General features: G+C 45.9%; 1 protein-coding gene across 7 annotated transcripts in view; it reads left to right on the top strand.

The window, feature by feature from the left end:
* The window catches only part of atp8a2 (ATPase phospholipid transporting 8A2), a 48,377-nt gene that overhangs the window by 26,991 nt on the left and 5,673 nt on the right, over nt 1-15,713 (top strand). For all 7 annotated transcript variants that reach the window (XM_035619791.2, XM_035619794.2, XM_035619792.2 and 4 more), the window contains 11 exons: nt 1,384-1,556; nt 7,124-7,307; nt 8,397-8,507; nt 10,152-10,226; nt 10,751-10,873; nt 11,328-11,406; nt 11,496-11,557; nt 12,040-12,096; nt 13,214-13,321; nt 15,147-15,235; nt 15,438-15,542. In XM_035619791.2, coding sequence (XP_035475684.1) covers nt 1,384-1,556; nt 7,124-7,307; nt 8,397-8,507; nt 10,152-10,226; nt 10,751-10,873; nt 11,328-11,406; nt 11,496-11,557; nt 12,040-12,096; nt 13,214-13,321; nt 15,147-15,235; nt 15,438-15,542 — 1,166 coding nt within the window. The remainder of the gene's footprint in view (nt 1-1,383; nt 1,557-7,123; nt 7,308-8,396; nt 8,508-10,151; nt 10,227-10,750; nt 10,874-11,327; nt 11,407-11,495; nt 11,558-12,039; nt 12,097-13,213; nt 13,322-15,146; nt 15,236-15,437; nt 15,543-15,713) is intronic.

Genomic DNA, 15,713 nt, shown 5'->3' with positions numbered 1-15,713 from the left:
GAGCTCTTAATAAACAATAAGTCAGAGTTGGACCCGTAGAGTAGAAATACGTCTTAATCGGCCTAAACTTATTTGTCACTGTTCTTACTTGCTGTAATGATGATTCATAATTTAAATTGTAGCCATTGTTTCTTTTTATTTTATTATTAATTTGCTATTGGTCAAACAAATGTGGCAGCTTAACAACTCTACTACATAGTTAACCTTTTTACAGATGGATCGCAAAAGGCGAGGTGTTTATTTGTATGCTCTGTAACATTGGGATCCCATGGAAATCATTATTTAAATCGGCCTTAAAAAAAAAAAAAAAAAAAGGATTCGTGTGTGTGTGCCTGACTGGTAGCTTGTAGCGTGCCTGCTCCTCCACATGGAATTCATTACATCTCCATGGGATGTTTATTTTCTCTATTAATCCCTGTTCCTCCATTATCAAGAGCTCCATCAAAACTGCCACAAACCTCTGCCCCGCAGGCGCGCTGACAAACAAACACACACACTCTTGCTTCCAATTACACTTCGCTGTTACGTACAACGCATTTGCTACAACATTTTGCCAACAAGTCATTTATCCTTTTCACCGCTCTCCTCATGGCTCTGTGTTTGTCGCTCTCGGTCTGCTGCCATTTTTGCTTCTGTCTGTGAAGGATTTGAGATTTCACTGCATGGGTGAACGTGCCTTCAGGACCTTTCTGGGATCAGCGAGTTGTCTTGGTGTCTAGAACAGCTGTGAGCTCTACATTGGCATCCATAGTTGTTCAATGTACACAGAAGCAAATTCCTTCCTCAGAGGAAAAGGAAGCCTGTGCAGCCGGGAGCATGTGTCTTCCATTTATCACCGGTGGCTTTGACCTTTCAACAAATTGGTGTGTGTGTGTGTGTGTGTGTGTGTGTGTGTGTGTGTGTGTGTGTGTGTGTGTGTGTGTGTGTGTGTGTGTGTGTGTGTGTGTGTGTGTGTGTGTGTGTGTGTGTGTGTGTGTGTGTGTGTGTGTGTGTGTGTGTGTGTGTGTGTGTGTGTGTGTGTGTTGTATTTTCACCGCGACAGAGCCACAATAGCCCCACAATACATGAGAGCAGGGCCGCTGCCAGAATGCGTAGGAAAATGAATCACTCTCAGGGTGAGATTTAAAGTTTTGATTGGTCAGGGGGCAGATTAGGATTTAACATGGTTGGCAAATTTAGAGGTTTGGTTTTCAGTAGAAGCCAATAGGCTTTCATCCCGACGTGTTTGTGCGCTGACTTGAACCAACAGTAGAAAAGATGTTGGAGATGGAGGCAGTAAAAGCATGTTGGTAATGTGTTTAGCAGTCTTGGAGCACATCTGATTAATCTTCCTGACTAGAAAATGGATTTAAGAAGAACCTGTTTGGCTTTGTCTCCGTGTAGGCTACCCGCGCCACGCTGACTGCTCACTGTTCTTCGCTGGGTGACTCTCTGAGGAAGGAGAACGAGCTGGCGCTGATCATCGACGGTCAAACGCTGAAGTACGCGCTGTCTTTCGAGCTCCGCCAGGTCTTCCTCGACTTGGCGCTGTCCTGCAAGGCTGTCATCTGCTGCCGGTAAGGAAAACTGTATGTAGTAAACATCCACACAAAAAAAGCAACGTTTGGTATTTATCACATTTTTTTTTAAGATTCTTTTTTGGGGCTTTTTCCGCCTTTAATGTGACAGGACAGCTAGGTGAGAAAGGGAAGAGAGAGGGGGAAGACATGCAGGAAATCATCACAGGTCGGATTCGAAACCCTCTGCAACGAGGCATAAACCTCAAAGTATATGTGTGCCTGCTCTATCCACTGAGCCACACCGGCCACGGAAAAGTATGAAATTCTGAGTTTCCAAAGCTCAAAAAACATAAAGGCCAGGAACTGCCCCCAGACCCTCAAGGAGGGTCCTTCATTTTTTCCCCTCCCCCCCGGGGGTTTGATATAAAATTTTTCAATCTGCTTATGGTTGTAAGATATTAGTCAAAATCTATCCACGGTGCAGTTAATGGAATCAGTCAAAACAAAAAGGAAATTTGTCTTGGTCGTCTTAGATGAAAATCTATTCTGGTGAAAAATCAGCGGCCGGTGCCTTTTATAAAAGAAGCATGAAGACAAACTACATTAAAAAATGAAGTGTGGACGTCTCATCACCAAAAGAACTGAAATTTTGATCTCTGCTTCTCTGTATCCACACATTTTACAGATACACAGAATCATTGTGCTGTTGTGGGAAACCCCTATAGCTAAAGAAAAAGGAGAGGTCCGCATACTGAAATTTGTAAGCTCCCAATAGACGACATTTTGACATAAAAGGTCTTTTGTTAGATTGAACCCTTGCATCTCCCTGTACCAAACTGCTGAGATTCTCCACCGTTTGTTTGGTACACAGCTGTATACAAAACGACTAGAATATACCTGCACACGTTCTCAGTACCAGTTCTGCTTTGAATACAACACAGACAGGACTGTGGTTTGACCACAAAATGTCTCAGGTAAATATCCCTCGTCTTAGTGCAGTAAGGACACATTAGACAATGTCATTAAATGCCAAAAAACCTGCGTACAAGGCAGGCTTGAGAAGGTGGGTGGGAGTGGGCTTCATTGGGTTTTAAATCCTCAAACTGCTCCTTTTTTTTAAATAAAGAAAGCAAATCAGCCACTGGAAGCAGCAACTTGAGAAAAAATGGACACAAACACTTGAGAGAAAGATCCACTGAACATCGTTACAGACAGATTACTCTTACTTTGTTGTGCACTTGATAGAGAGCGAAAATGTGTGTGTGTGTGTGTGTGTGTGAGAGAGAGAGTGTGTGTGTGCACAGGCCTGCATACCCGCATGTGCATGCGTTTGTAAATGTTGTCGGTGGCCCCGCGGTCAGCAAGTGAATAGAGGACGATACAAGGCTGTCCTGCTGCACAGCGGGAGAAATGCAATACACCCAGTTTCATGGAAATGTCAGAGTCATGACTCACTTACTGCTGCTACACCAGGAGTGGGTACAGGTATATGCACACACACACACACACACACACATGCACAAACACACAAGCATAGACAAAAGACGAGTGGAAACTCTTTTATTAAACATCACAGCTGGTGCTGAGTGGAACATGACCAAAAAAGGGCACATGCCGTAAACATTCTATGAACAGAGTGCACTTTGTATCAATGGAAATGTGTGTGCGTGCGTGCGTGCCTGCGTGCGTGCTGCCAGAAGGGAAGTAATTGACTCTGTTGCGTATCCAGGCCATATCCGGACTCAGGTCTCACAGGCCTTGCAAACAGCCTCCAGCTTCCTTTCCCCTGTTCCTCTATCCTTCACTACATCCCTCTGTCTGCGCATTCCCTTTTTCCCCCTTTTCTCTATCTCTCCCCACCCTGGCTGGAGCATGTTTTTTTTTTTCATGCAAACTAAAAATCTGAATTTTGAAAGCATGTGAAGTTGGATTCAAATCTCTGGTCAGATCAATGGTTATTGATTGAAATTATGTCACATTTAGAACTAGAAATGCAAAGGTTAGGTACTTTTAGTGTAAAGGAGCAGGATGATGTGGAGTTTTGATGAATAAAAAAAAGCCTATATTAGTCATTAAGTTTGTTCGTGAAATGTCTTCACCTTTGTTCATTCATCAGAACTCCACATACTTCTGCTCCTGTAGTAACTGAAAATGTGTTTGTGGATTTGTCAGTTTTAGATCATATTCTATTTGGACAGTTATGGCTTCTACAGCTGCTTGTGTTGAGATATTATTTACAATTATAGAGAAATGTGGCTCTTTTGTTAGATACATAAAAGGGGTAATGTATATACAGTATTGCAAATCAGAAAGGAATTGGGAAAAAAGGTATTTGAATATTCAGTTGACTCTGGAATATGTCTCATTCTTAGTTACATTACATTCTGTGATGTCACCGATAGTGTCACAAGTGCAGCTTAAGATAAGTGGGTGTTGGTGCTCAACAACCACTCATCAAAAAAAACAACCTTCACTGTAGACACTGCACTTCACCAGGTCCCCGGCAATGAACCCGTGGATCTGGTGGGGGCGATTGTGGAGACAATTGAAGAACAGGCACAGAGGCGTTCAGACAGAGATTTTTGTATTCATTAGTAGGATTAGTTTGATGTCTCACATGATGAATGTACTGAGAATTTTGGGGGGGGTGGAAACAGGTATTTTTTTTTGTAGTACAATTACTGTTTGTTTTTTCCTTTCCGGTAATCATCTCACAATGGTGTAGATCTGCCTCGTGGACCCTCGGGGGAACCAGTGCTGTAGGTGGCTCCAGTAATGAGTGTGTATGTTTGTCTTTAGCACTGTACTGTTAATAAGGTGCCTGTACATAATGAGCTACAGGTTCAACTTTTAAGTATAGAGGCCTGTGAGAGAACGTGTGTGTTTGTGCCTGTGTGTGGCGTGTGTGTGTGTGTAGATCTCAGGGGCGGCGGAGTTGAGTGCACTTGTAGGCATGGGCTCCCGACTTCAGTGTGCGTTTGTTTATCGGAGGACTTAGCGGCTGCTTATTTTCTGCTCAGTTCCACCGTGAAGAGCACCGGAGGGGCCTTTCATCTCTCCAGCGCCACTTTACACAATCCCAGACACTGTCGGCAGTGTTTAGAGGAAAAGTCGAGCGGGAGAGAGAGCGAGAGATAAAGGGAGATTTGCGGTCACAGGCCGAGAAGGCGCACAGGCAGACGCGCTCACACACACTTCAGACGCAGAAACAGGAAAAACAAAGAGCAGAGGTTGATCCCATCCTTCAGCGATGACTTCAGAGGCCAAGTCTCTGAGCTTTTGCCCTGGAAATATCCTGTGGTGTGTGTGGAGAGAGGGGTGGGGGGGGGGGGGGTGGGGGGGGGGGGGGGGGGTGTGCATGTGTGTAAATTTGCGTGCTTTCGCAGACGCCAATGTATGAATGCTAAGCGGACCACCCAGCTCTGTGATTTTAGCTTGACCGGTACATGATCCTACATACATATTCATAGAAGATAGACCATCTTTATGAAATGTGTGGCTCTAGCCCCGTGTGTGTGCGTCTGTGTGTGTGTGCGTGTGTGAGGGGTGGTTCAGCTGCTCATGATTTGATTTTGTCCTATCTTCATCAAAGCAACATATTGTATTCCGGTTGCATGTGATAGCTCTGGTGGCTGCACAAAATTTGATTCTGTAACATCATTATCGGAGCACTGACGAACATGCTGGAGCTGTACCTGACACACACACCCCACGCACACACGCAGACAAAAACAGTCATTGTGAAAGCCACTTCCCCTCTTTCTGCGAACCGTTTGAAGCATTGGCAACGCTTAAAGTGGATAGTTAAGCATTGATACGCAGGTTACCGTCGCCTTTTTGCTGCACATCACTGAGAATGAGGTAATTACTATAATCAGGGAAATATGATATTAATATTTAATATGTGGATTTGTGTTAATCTGTTATTGTGTGTGGCACATTTTTGAAAAACTACTTACTAGTACCAGATAGTAATTGTTTCAGATACAGTAGCTGAATTTGAAGAGAACATCCAGAACAAATTACAAATATTACAATAAGAATATTTGCTGTTATTGTCTCTCATACTGTACAGAAGTTACTACAGTCTTGTTCTATGGGAAAAATAACTTGCTTTGTTCTACTAGTTTAATCCCAGTTCCAGTATCGGTCCTCCCTACCCCCCCATGTCTCCCCCTTTGTAGACGTACAGTATTTGTTTTCACTGTACTGTACAGGTTGTAAGGGCAAGACTCACTCCAGCATTGTGCATGTGAATGACAGGGAACTGGCGGTAGACACTCCTCCTCAGGAGAGGCATGTTTTGAAAACAGAGACAAATTCGGTCTCTGTCCCTGGGTCAAGAATGCAGCATTTAAGTATGTCAACACTGTATGTGGTTGGAGATTTCCTCGCATAACGTCCTCCTTGGATCAGTACCAGTGAAGTGTGATTGTTCCCTATCCCCGCTGACATTGGGTGAGAGGTGGGGTGAACAACGGACAGGTGGGTGGTGTGTTACAGGGCAGAGGCATCCATGCTCACATTCACAGCTACGGGCAATGTAGAGGCACAAATTCACCTAACCGGCTTGTGTTTGGATTGTCGGAAGACGCCAAACCACTTTTTCTTATGTTACTGTTACACAAAATGAACATTGTGATCCGATCAAAAGCTCTAGAAATACCTACTAAGTAGACCTTGTGCTCCAGTTTCCAAGTGGCAGAATGAAGTTGCAGTCTCAACTTTTGAGCCAACACTGACGAGAAGTCCTTATAAAATTTCCCTGACGACTGGGAATAGCTCCATCTGATAATGACGATCTTGTGATATGAGCTAAAAGCTCCAGAACAGCTACTAAATGGACCTTGTGTTCAAATTGTCAAGCATTAACTTTGCCAAACTCAGCGTTTTCTCAGAATGTTCACGTTAAGGTGAGCTGAAAAAAAGGAAAGGGTTTTTGTAAAAAAACAACAATAACATGGGAGGAAACAGCATGGGATGTAGGCTGCCATTTCACAGATGCAACACATGACTCCATAAATTGGAAAAAAATTAAATATATATATATCCATAGTACTTCAGCGAAACACCTCACCATCAACTCTCTGCGGCCCGAGGGGAAGCGTCTGTAATCGAGCCTCGCTGGGTCCTCCATTGTCGGCGGAGAGACAGAACCGGTTATTGACCGGTTAGGATCAGTGACACAGGTCAGGAGGGTGGAGTACCACTGGAACCCCCCCCCCCCCAACACACACACACACACACTCTGAAGCACACTCAAACTTATGCAGGCATATAAGCACGTCAAACATGCGCTTCACAGTCTTTTTTAGCAGAACAGTGAATCATTATTTCCTAATACCAGGTGAAGAGCAGTTAACAGACCTGAGCCAACCTCTTATCCATCTCTCTCCTTCCCCCCTTTCAACTGTGTCCCATTCTGAGTTCACCAGACTTTATTCTATCTATCTATCTTCTATTTCGAAATACATTCCTCATTTTCCTTCCCTCTCACATTTTCCCTTAATTTTCCAGTGCCTCCACCTACCACCCTCCGACCCCACCCCCCCGAAACCGACAGCTGTATGAATTTAAGATGAGCCGGCCGCCTCTCGTCAATCTCCTCTCGCTTTTCCCTCCAGGGTGTCTCCGCTGCAGAAGTCGGAGATCGTGGACATGGTGAAGAAGCACGTGAAAGCCATCACGCTGGCGATAGGCGACGGTGCCAACGACGTGGGTATGATACAGACGGCACACGTCGGCGTGGGGATCAGCGGCAACGAGGGCATGCAGGCCACAAACTCCTCCGACTACTCCATTGCACAGGTGGGGGGCACAAATGTGACACAGACGGCCATTCATGTTTGGTTAGGGGTCAGACACACATGTCAGGGGCTTCACGCGAACATAGATAATGGATACGTGTTCGGTTGCCAACCCTGCTGAAGTGTCTTCAGGCAAGACATTGAATCCTTATCTGCTCACTGTTCAGTCCATCCTGACCTTCGACCTTTCCTTTAGGGGGGGACAACTGAGAGGAAAGTTTATTTACAGGGGTCACTCACAGAATGTTGTCATACAAACGCACAGCTCTTAACAAGGTTTTATATTCGGAGACCAAAAGAAAAGTCTACAAGCAAATACATACATTTAGTCAGTCTTTACAGGAGCAATTTTATACAAACATTTGTTATTTAATGCTAGGTAACATTTGAAGCTGCTTTAGGCATTTTCCCCAATAGAAATTGTACCATTAAAAATCAACAAAATATAATACAATCCACTGCCGGGACAGTTAATAGGGTCCAACAGAAAACTAATTGACAATTTTGACAGTTAACTCTTCTTCTCAGTGGAAAAGCGTGATCTAGTTTTAGCTTCTCGCATTTGTGAGGATTTACTGCTTTTCTCTGTTTTATTGAATATCTTGTCAGTCTGACCAAATCATAAATTTGTAGACGTCTCTTTGGAAAACTACGACGGGCAACTTTTCAACAATTCTCTGACATTTCAGGCATTAGACAAGCAAAACTAATTGACAGATTATAGCGGTCGTAAATTTGTCAATAGATTGATAATTGCTATCTGCTACTTATCATCTATGTAGCTCGAAATGACAACTCAGTGGACATGTGAACAGGACGAAATGCCAGCCGTGGGTCCCGGAGTCGTGTCTAATCTGTGTCTGTCTCTCACACAGCAGCATTCTGTCACTTTCATTGTTTGAGGAGTTTATCACGTAACCTCTGGGCATCTTACACAATTTATCTGTATCAGTAAGCCTCCTCTCCCCCTCCACGCTCTGACGCTCTCCACACCCGTTCTGTTCTCCCGCTGTCTCAAATGATTACTTTTAATCATTGTATTCTCATTTCCCATTTTCCTAACTGTTCTTTCTCTGCCTCCGATTGGCAGTTCTCCTACCTCGAGAAACTGCTCTTGGTCCACGGGGCGTGGAGCTACAACCGCGTCACCAAGTGCATCCTGTACTGTTTCTATAAGAATGTGGTCCTCTACATTATCGAGGTAAGAGCTTTGCCACCACACGCTCTCTGTTTTATGCGCCCCCCCCCCCCCCCCCCCCCCCCCCCCCCCACACACACACACACACACACTCAAAAACACACACACACATACACACACACACGCACAGTTACATTAACAGAGATGTTTTGCAGCTGTTCGTCAACATGGCTGACAATGATGGACGATGTACCCTTCTGGTGTCTGCCTCTGTCTCCTTTTCTCTCACACACACACACAGTCACACAGTTGTTATAGATCAGCAGTGACGAGACCTTGGCTCCAAGGGCTGACGTGTGCGCGCGCGTGTGTGTGTGTGTACGCGCGTGTGCGTGTGTGTTTGTGTGTGTGTGTGTGTGTGTGTGTGTGTGTGTGTGTGTGTGTGTGTGTGTGTGTGTGTGTAATGGAGGGGCACACCACTACCCTGGCCTGTCTGTTATGAGGGGTATTTGTCAGCTGTCCTCCACCCCCCCTCACCCTCTGTCTGACATCAAGGATGCCAGCAGGTGCAGGTCCTCATGGGAGCTGGAGCCCTTGTCCCGCTCACACCACCACTGTGTGTGTGTGTGTGTGTGTGTGTGTGTGTGTGTGTGTGTGTGTGTGTGTGTGTGTGTGTGTGTGTGTGTGTGTGTGTGTGTGTGTGTGTGTGTGTGTGTGTGTGTGTGTGTGTGTGTGTCTTTTCATGATTATCTCACATGATTGGCTCCCTGCAGAACACTCTAGGCCAAAGGTTAGAGACTGTCTCTGTCCACTTGTGGAGACAGAATAAGGTGTGTGTGTGTGTGTGTGTTTTGCGTACCTGACCTCACCCCTAGGCTGTATGCTCTACTGTGTGCCCCAGGAATGCCACAACTCCCACCAGTGGCCCCAAACATTTTCTCTATCTGCCCTCAGATCAGCCAGTGTCCGCTCCGTGACTGTGTGTGTGATTTTGTGTGTGTGTGTGTGTGTGTGTGTGTGAGAACAAGGCGTTAATGAAGGTTTCCCCTGGGCCAAGAGTCACATTCAGGCATTGTGTTTCGGTAAATTAAGTCTTATAAAGTCGTGGCGGTTTTCGGAGCCAGCTGCAAGCTGCGTGTGGAATGCTTTTAAACCTTCATGCTCGATGGCTTAATGGAGCCACAGGAAGTGCAACTACTCACCAGCGTATTTTATATTGAAAAATTGATATGTCATTGCCAAATCATGATATGCTGGAATGACTTTTTTTTAAACAAATGGGACCTTCATCTCTCTCGGCCCTCGAAACGGTTCCCGTAGACGCCGCTGCTCTCTGAGGCTGAGGTTCTTTCATTCAAAGGGTTTTTTACTCATGAGGGTGACATGAGTTTCCTGTTGACACTTTATATGTTTTAGCATTGTCCAAAAGCTTAAACTCACAGTTTTTTTGTACTTTCTCAAAGTTAGACATTTTGGAGACTTCTCAGAATGTAACCTGATGACGGTCTACTGATTGAAACTGCAAAATGAAGTGAACCCAGGTGACAGGTCACTGTGCAGGATTTATTCACATTCTTGCTCCGTGCATGGCCTTTTAAGTTACACTGGTCAATTTTGCCGTGTGTATTGTGACCAGATGCATCAATTTGGCCATCTCTTGCCACTGTTTCCACTATCCCCTCCTCATCCCTCTCTTTTTTGCCCCAGCTCTGGTTCGCCTTTGTGAACGGCTTCTCTGGGCAGATCCTGTTTGAGCGCTGGTGCATAGGCCTCTACAATGTGGTGAGTTTTTTTCACCCCCCACTCTCAAACTGTCTCACTCTGTCACTCGTCTCCATTTCTGAACACTCTCTCTCTCTCTCTCTCTCAATCTCAACCCCCCTATCTGATTTACGTAGATGACGTTAATTGCCCTCTCTTGCTCTCCGCCAATCTCTCCATCAATCTCACTCTACTTTGTCTTCTTATCACTGCTCGCTACGCATGCCAGAGACATTTGTGCGCACGTGTGTGTGAGAGAGTGTGTGTTTCTATGCGTTTTGGTGAGTGCTGTGAGTGTACTTCTGCGTTAGAGTGCAGATGCCTTCCGGCTCCCCATTTTAAAAACTTTAATGGAATTGCTTTTTTACTTCTTTATAGTGCAATATGAACATTGTCCAGCTAGTTGAAGCATATGTGTATATGTATACAAACTGCTCTGTCATTATGAGCATTAATGTTTCTATGTGTGTGTGTGTGTGTGTGTGTGTGTGTGTGTGTGTGTGTGTGTGTGTGTGTGTGTGTGTGTGTGTGTGTGTGTGATCCAGATATTTACTGCACTGCCCCCGTTCACTTTGGGGATATTTGACCGGCCGTGCAGCCAGCAGAACATGCTCCGATTCCCACAACTCTACCGTATCACCCAGAATGCCGAGGGCTTCAACACCAAGGTACGGGCACACACATTTCCAGTCTGCATTAACCTACGCACACAAACACAAACACACAAACAAACCAACCAACCCGACGCTGCATCTGAATATTAAAGTTAAATCTGTCATGATGTTTGCATTCGACTCATCACACCTTGTGGCTCGTCCGTGGGATCGACGAATGATGCCTGCTGTTTGTTCGGGAAGCCAGCGAGTAAACAAGTGGCACGGAGACTGGGATGTTTCCATGGCAACCCCCTAATGATATTCATAGGGCCAGAATAAGGAAGTCTTTCATTTTGGAGGGTGCACCGGCAACCCAACCGTGTGTTTGTATAGCACAGGCAAGATGGCAAGAACAGAGTGGAAGTTGTGTGTTTTGTTGTTTTCATGTTTGCGGTGGCGTAAATGTGTACTGAGTTGTTTTCTACTTTTTTTCTCCCCCATTTTTCTCTCTCTCTCTGTCTCTCAGGTGTTTTGGGGACACTGTATCAACGCACTGATTCATTCAATTATTCTCTTTTGGTTTCCACTCAAAATGCTGGAGCACGGTAAGTGACTCGCTGGAGTAATGACGGTTTATTATTGTGGATGGCAACACTTTGTCATGAGGCCTCTGCGTGTGCGTGTTCCCCCACAGACTCCCCCTTCCCGAACGGTCAGGGAAACGACTACCTGTTCGTAGGAAACATGGTCTACACGGTGAGCATCTCACTTGTATTTTCTATGTCTACTCTTGTTTGTGTTGTATTTTTTTTATTTCTGTGTCTTTTGGCGTGCAGATGTGTTTATATTTTTGCATCTGCACAGTGTTTGTGTACACACCGGCAATGTGCAGCTTCCTTCGAGCCATTCTGAGTCTCCAGTTAATCTCGTCTTGTCTAGCCAGTGTGTCTCCTCTCCTCCTCATCCATCACCTCTTTCTATTCACTTCTCCATCTCGCAGTCTCGCTATCACTTTTCTGCCTACAGTCTCATGTGAATGTCAGCGGTGTTTCATTTTGTGTGTGTGTAGATTGCCGGTGGTGGTCCTGAATATTTTAGCAGACATTGCTGAGTTTACTGTATGACATTAACGTTTATTATCTCAACAGTTGCCAGTGCGCTAATCCTGTTTCTCTGTTTTGTTTTTATACTCCCTCCCTCTCTCCCCTGTGTGCGCCTGCGTGCGTGTGCATGTGAAGTATGTGGTAGTCACAGTGTGTCTGAAAGCTGGAATGGAAACCACCGCTTGGACCAGGGTAAGGAACATTAACACGCTCTTAATATGCCACACCTCATGTGCTGTATTTTACTCAACCATTGATAAATAAAGAGGGGGAGGGGGGCCCACTCCATTAGGTGTTCAGGGTGAGGATTTAATTTAACCTGGTCTAGATGCAATTCTCCGTCGGGAGAGGCTCGGAAAGAGGTGCGGCTTGCCTTGATCTTGGTGCCGAGGTTTTGTGGTTTCTCAAATCTCAGTTGCTCGCAGCTCTTCTTCCAAACAGTTGGGGCTGACTTCTTTTTTCCTATTGCCCACTGTGTAATATATGAACTGTATCTGCTGATTATAAAACTAGGAAAATGTCCAAATGTTGATTAAAAACTCACACTTCCTCGAAACCTTATCTAAAACGGAAAATGATTGGATGTCATGACTGCTCATGACTGCTCAAGGCAGATAAGCTAATCAGAAATCAGTGAGATGACCAGATACAGAGACATAATAATAAATAAAAAGTAATTAGTTACATTTAAGATCCACTTTTAAATGGTACATTTTCTTAAAGCACACTAGCTCGCCAAATTGGCACATGGAATTCCAGCGAGAAATGGCAGCTACAGCAGCAACAGTGATGAACAAAGTCAGCTCTTGCAGTTGCGGCGTCCCTTTCCCGGATCCTCAACAATAATAGTAAATGGTAAACAAGGAATGATTTGGTCAGAACGATAAAATGACAAAACGAAAAATCTGACCGAACATTTGATTCACACTTAGAGGTGTGTAGAGTTGAAGGGGACAGTAGCTCGGGCCCTGACATGGTTTTGTTGACTGCTACTGTAGGAGAGAGAGAGGAACGAGAGAGGGAGAGAGATTGGCAGGCTGGACAGAAGGGCACTGACACCTTTGTCCGTTCAGCTGTCCACACAACAGCCTGGCGGTAATGAAGCAGGGTCCCGCTGGAATTCACACAGTGTCCACTTACAGCAGATCACTGCGAGCGGGATGAAGACAGGCGAAGGAGGGAGGGAAAGGTTGTCTATTTTCGGATGCGCTGTATGTAAACTATTTGACCTCAGGCTGTCTCTCTTCTCTGTGTCTTAATCTCCACCCTCACCACCTCTGTCCTGTGCCTCTTTCTCTCTCTGTTGTAGTTTTCCCACCTGGCAGTCTGGGGGAGCATTGCGCTCTGGATGGTCTTCTTCGCCGTCTACTCAGCCATCTGGCCCACCATCCCCATCGCCCCTGACATGCTGGGCCAGGCAAGTCCTCTGTCTCTCTCTCTGCGTAGACATGTGTCACTCATTTCAGTAACAGGGGGGCGCTGGGGGTTAAAATAGCCCAGCCCCCTCTACATCTCTTTTCTGCAACCTCCATCACCTGCCCCCTCCCTTCTTCTTGGTCTCCAATACATGGCGCCTATGAGACTCACCTCTTGGGTGTTCCGCGTCGGCACTGCTGGAACCCCCGGTGGAGATTTATGCCCCTCCTGCCCCTCTCACCAGGCTTCCCGCACCTGCTTGCGTGTCACCCGAGCCCCCGGTCGTTTACTGCCCTCTGTGGAAGTGTTGACTCAAGAGGGTGGGCTGCTGCTGCTGCCACTGCTGGTGATGAGGGTCCAGTGGGGCGGAGGAAAGTACACATGAGACACCCTTGATTGAGAGACTCATTTTAAGAGTTTGGGGATAAATGCAGGGGTGAGGTGAGGTGCCCCTCTGAGTGGTTTGGGGAAGGGAAAGGGGCCGTCTCGACCGCCCTCAGCCCATTAATTCAATTTGTGTCAGAAATCAGGAATGCGGTCAAATATCTCTGCAGCTGCTCAGTCCGACTGGGGAATGGTCAGAGACAATTGAACACCACCACCACCCCCCCACAACCCTCCAACGTCCCTCTTAACTACCCTATTACCTCTCTTATTTCTCCATGCACTTACTATCTATATTCCCATCTGTCCGCGGGGGACCGGTTAATGAAAAATAGCTGTATAGTTCTTCTCAGAAAAACTGTCTGCAAATTTGTACATGTCCGAATTAATGCTCTGTGTCCAGCTATGTGTGATTTGTGTGGACTGTAAAGTGGTGGAGACCAACAGTCTGTTTCTATTGATATAAGAAAACGGTGCAAATGATGTAGCTTGCCTCCGTCCTCACAGCGTATGAAGACTGTGCGATATGTTATTTGTCACTGGGTGGATAGACACGGTGAGTGTGTGCGTTGGTGCTCGTGGATCATCTGCACTGTGGCTGTGATTCCAGCTGCCGATTAAATTTCCGTGTTGCTGCTTCCACTGGGAACCAAATTGTCTATATATCTCTGGATCCAATCGCAGGACACAGGAAGCATATGTCGCAGGCGATAAAGTTGTAGTTAAGCGCGTCATGGCGCATTAAGAGTTTGCGACTATTGAATTAAAAAGGTTCAGGCCTAGAGACAAAGAGACGAGCTTGTGAAATACTGCAGAGCTCTTGCAGATATAGCCAAAAGGGGGGAGACTGCGTCATCAAGAGAAAAAACTGGGGGGGATTTATAGGATCAGGCGAGGACAAGCATCAAGAAGATAGTCGTTAATAATGAGAAGAAGTTGTGAAAGAGTGAGATTGGAGGGAACCACGGGAGAAAGGGGCGTGTGGGAGTGAGAAGCAGGGAGACAGACAGAGGGACGGATCGAGACAGTGGTTAGATGCATGATTAATCCCCCGAGACTGACTGATGTTGAGGGTCAAAGGTCGGTGAGTGCCGGCTGCAGCTGCAGAGACAGGTAGGGCGGACGTGCGGTTGCTTGCAAGCAATCTTTATCTTTTGGCATCAGAGAGGCATTGTATTTCTGTTGTGGGAATACCGTGCACAATCCAGTTTACCGGCGCGGATGCAGAGTTGTGAGAAAGCTGTTAAATATGTTTGGCTTACATCAGGGTTGTTCAACTTTGGCTTACCCTGATTCTTTATGCTCCGCGTGGCTCGCACTGGGCTCTGTCTTTACCATGTTTCTCTGTGCGCGTTGCAGGGAGAGAGAAAAAAAAGGACTTAATACTAAATTTGATTAATACAGGAGCAAAGTAAATCAAGGCTGTGTGTCGTCATTTGCAGGCTGGCAGGGTGATGCAGTGCTGGCACTTCTGGCTGGGCCTGGTCCTGGTGCCCGCTGCGTGTTTACTCAAAGACTTCGCCTGGACTGCGTAAGTAGAACTCATTTAATATAAATACGTGGGAAAAATCCATACGGAGCCCATTGAACCGAGGCGTTTACACAAACTCATACTGGGTCTGTGTCAACACTTACGCACACTTCGTATTATGAATCACTTTGTGTCTGCGAAGTAAAACACTCAGACTTTTCTCCGTTGGGTCTGATGAGCTTATTTCTCTGCGCCGCCGCAGCACACGTCGCACCGTGAGGAAGTCTCTTCTTGAGGAGGTGCAGGAGTTGGAGGCCCGGGCCGTCGACCCAGGAGCAGCTGTACTGAGGGACGCCAGCGGCCGCAGGTATATTAAATACTCTGCAAAGCACCATGGGACCCCACTTACATTCATATCCAGTTTTATTGCATCATCAATCATTTGTTCTCGTTAACAAAACTTGATTTACATGATTTTTGATGCAGGTTTTATCCAAGGGTTATTAGAGAAGAATGACTCCATACAGTTTTCACGAAC

This window comes from Scophthalmus maximus, chromosome 21, assembly GCF_022379125.1.
Source record: "Scophthalmus maximus strain ysfricsl-2021 chromosome 21, ASM2237912v1, whole genome shotgun sequence".
NCBI classification, from domain to species: domain Eukaryota; kingdom Metazoa; phylum Chordata; class Actinopteri; order Pleuronectiformes; family Scophthalmidae; genus Scophthalmus; species Scophthalmus maximus.
The sequence above is the reverse complement of the archived record's forward strand: the minus strand, read 5'-3'. Positions and strand labels throughout refer to the sequence as shown.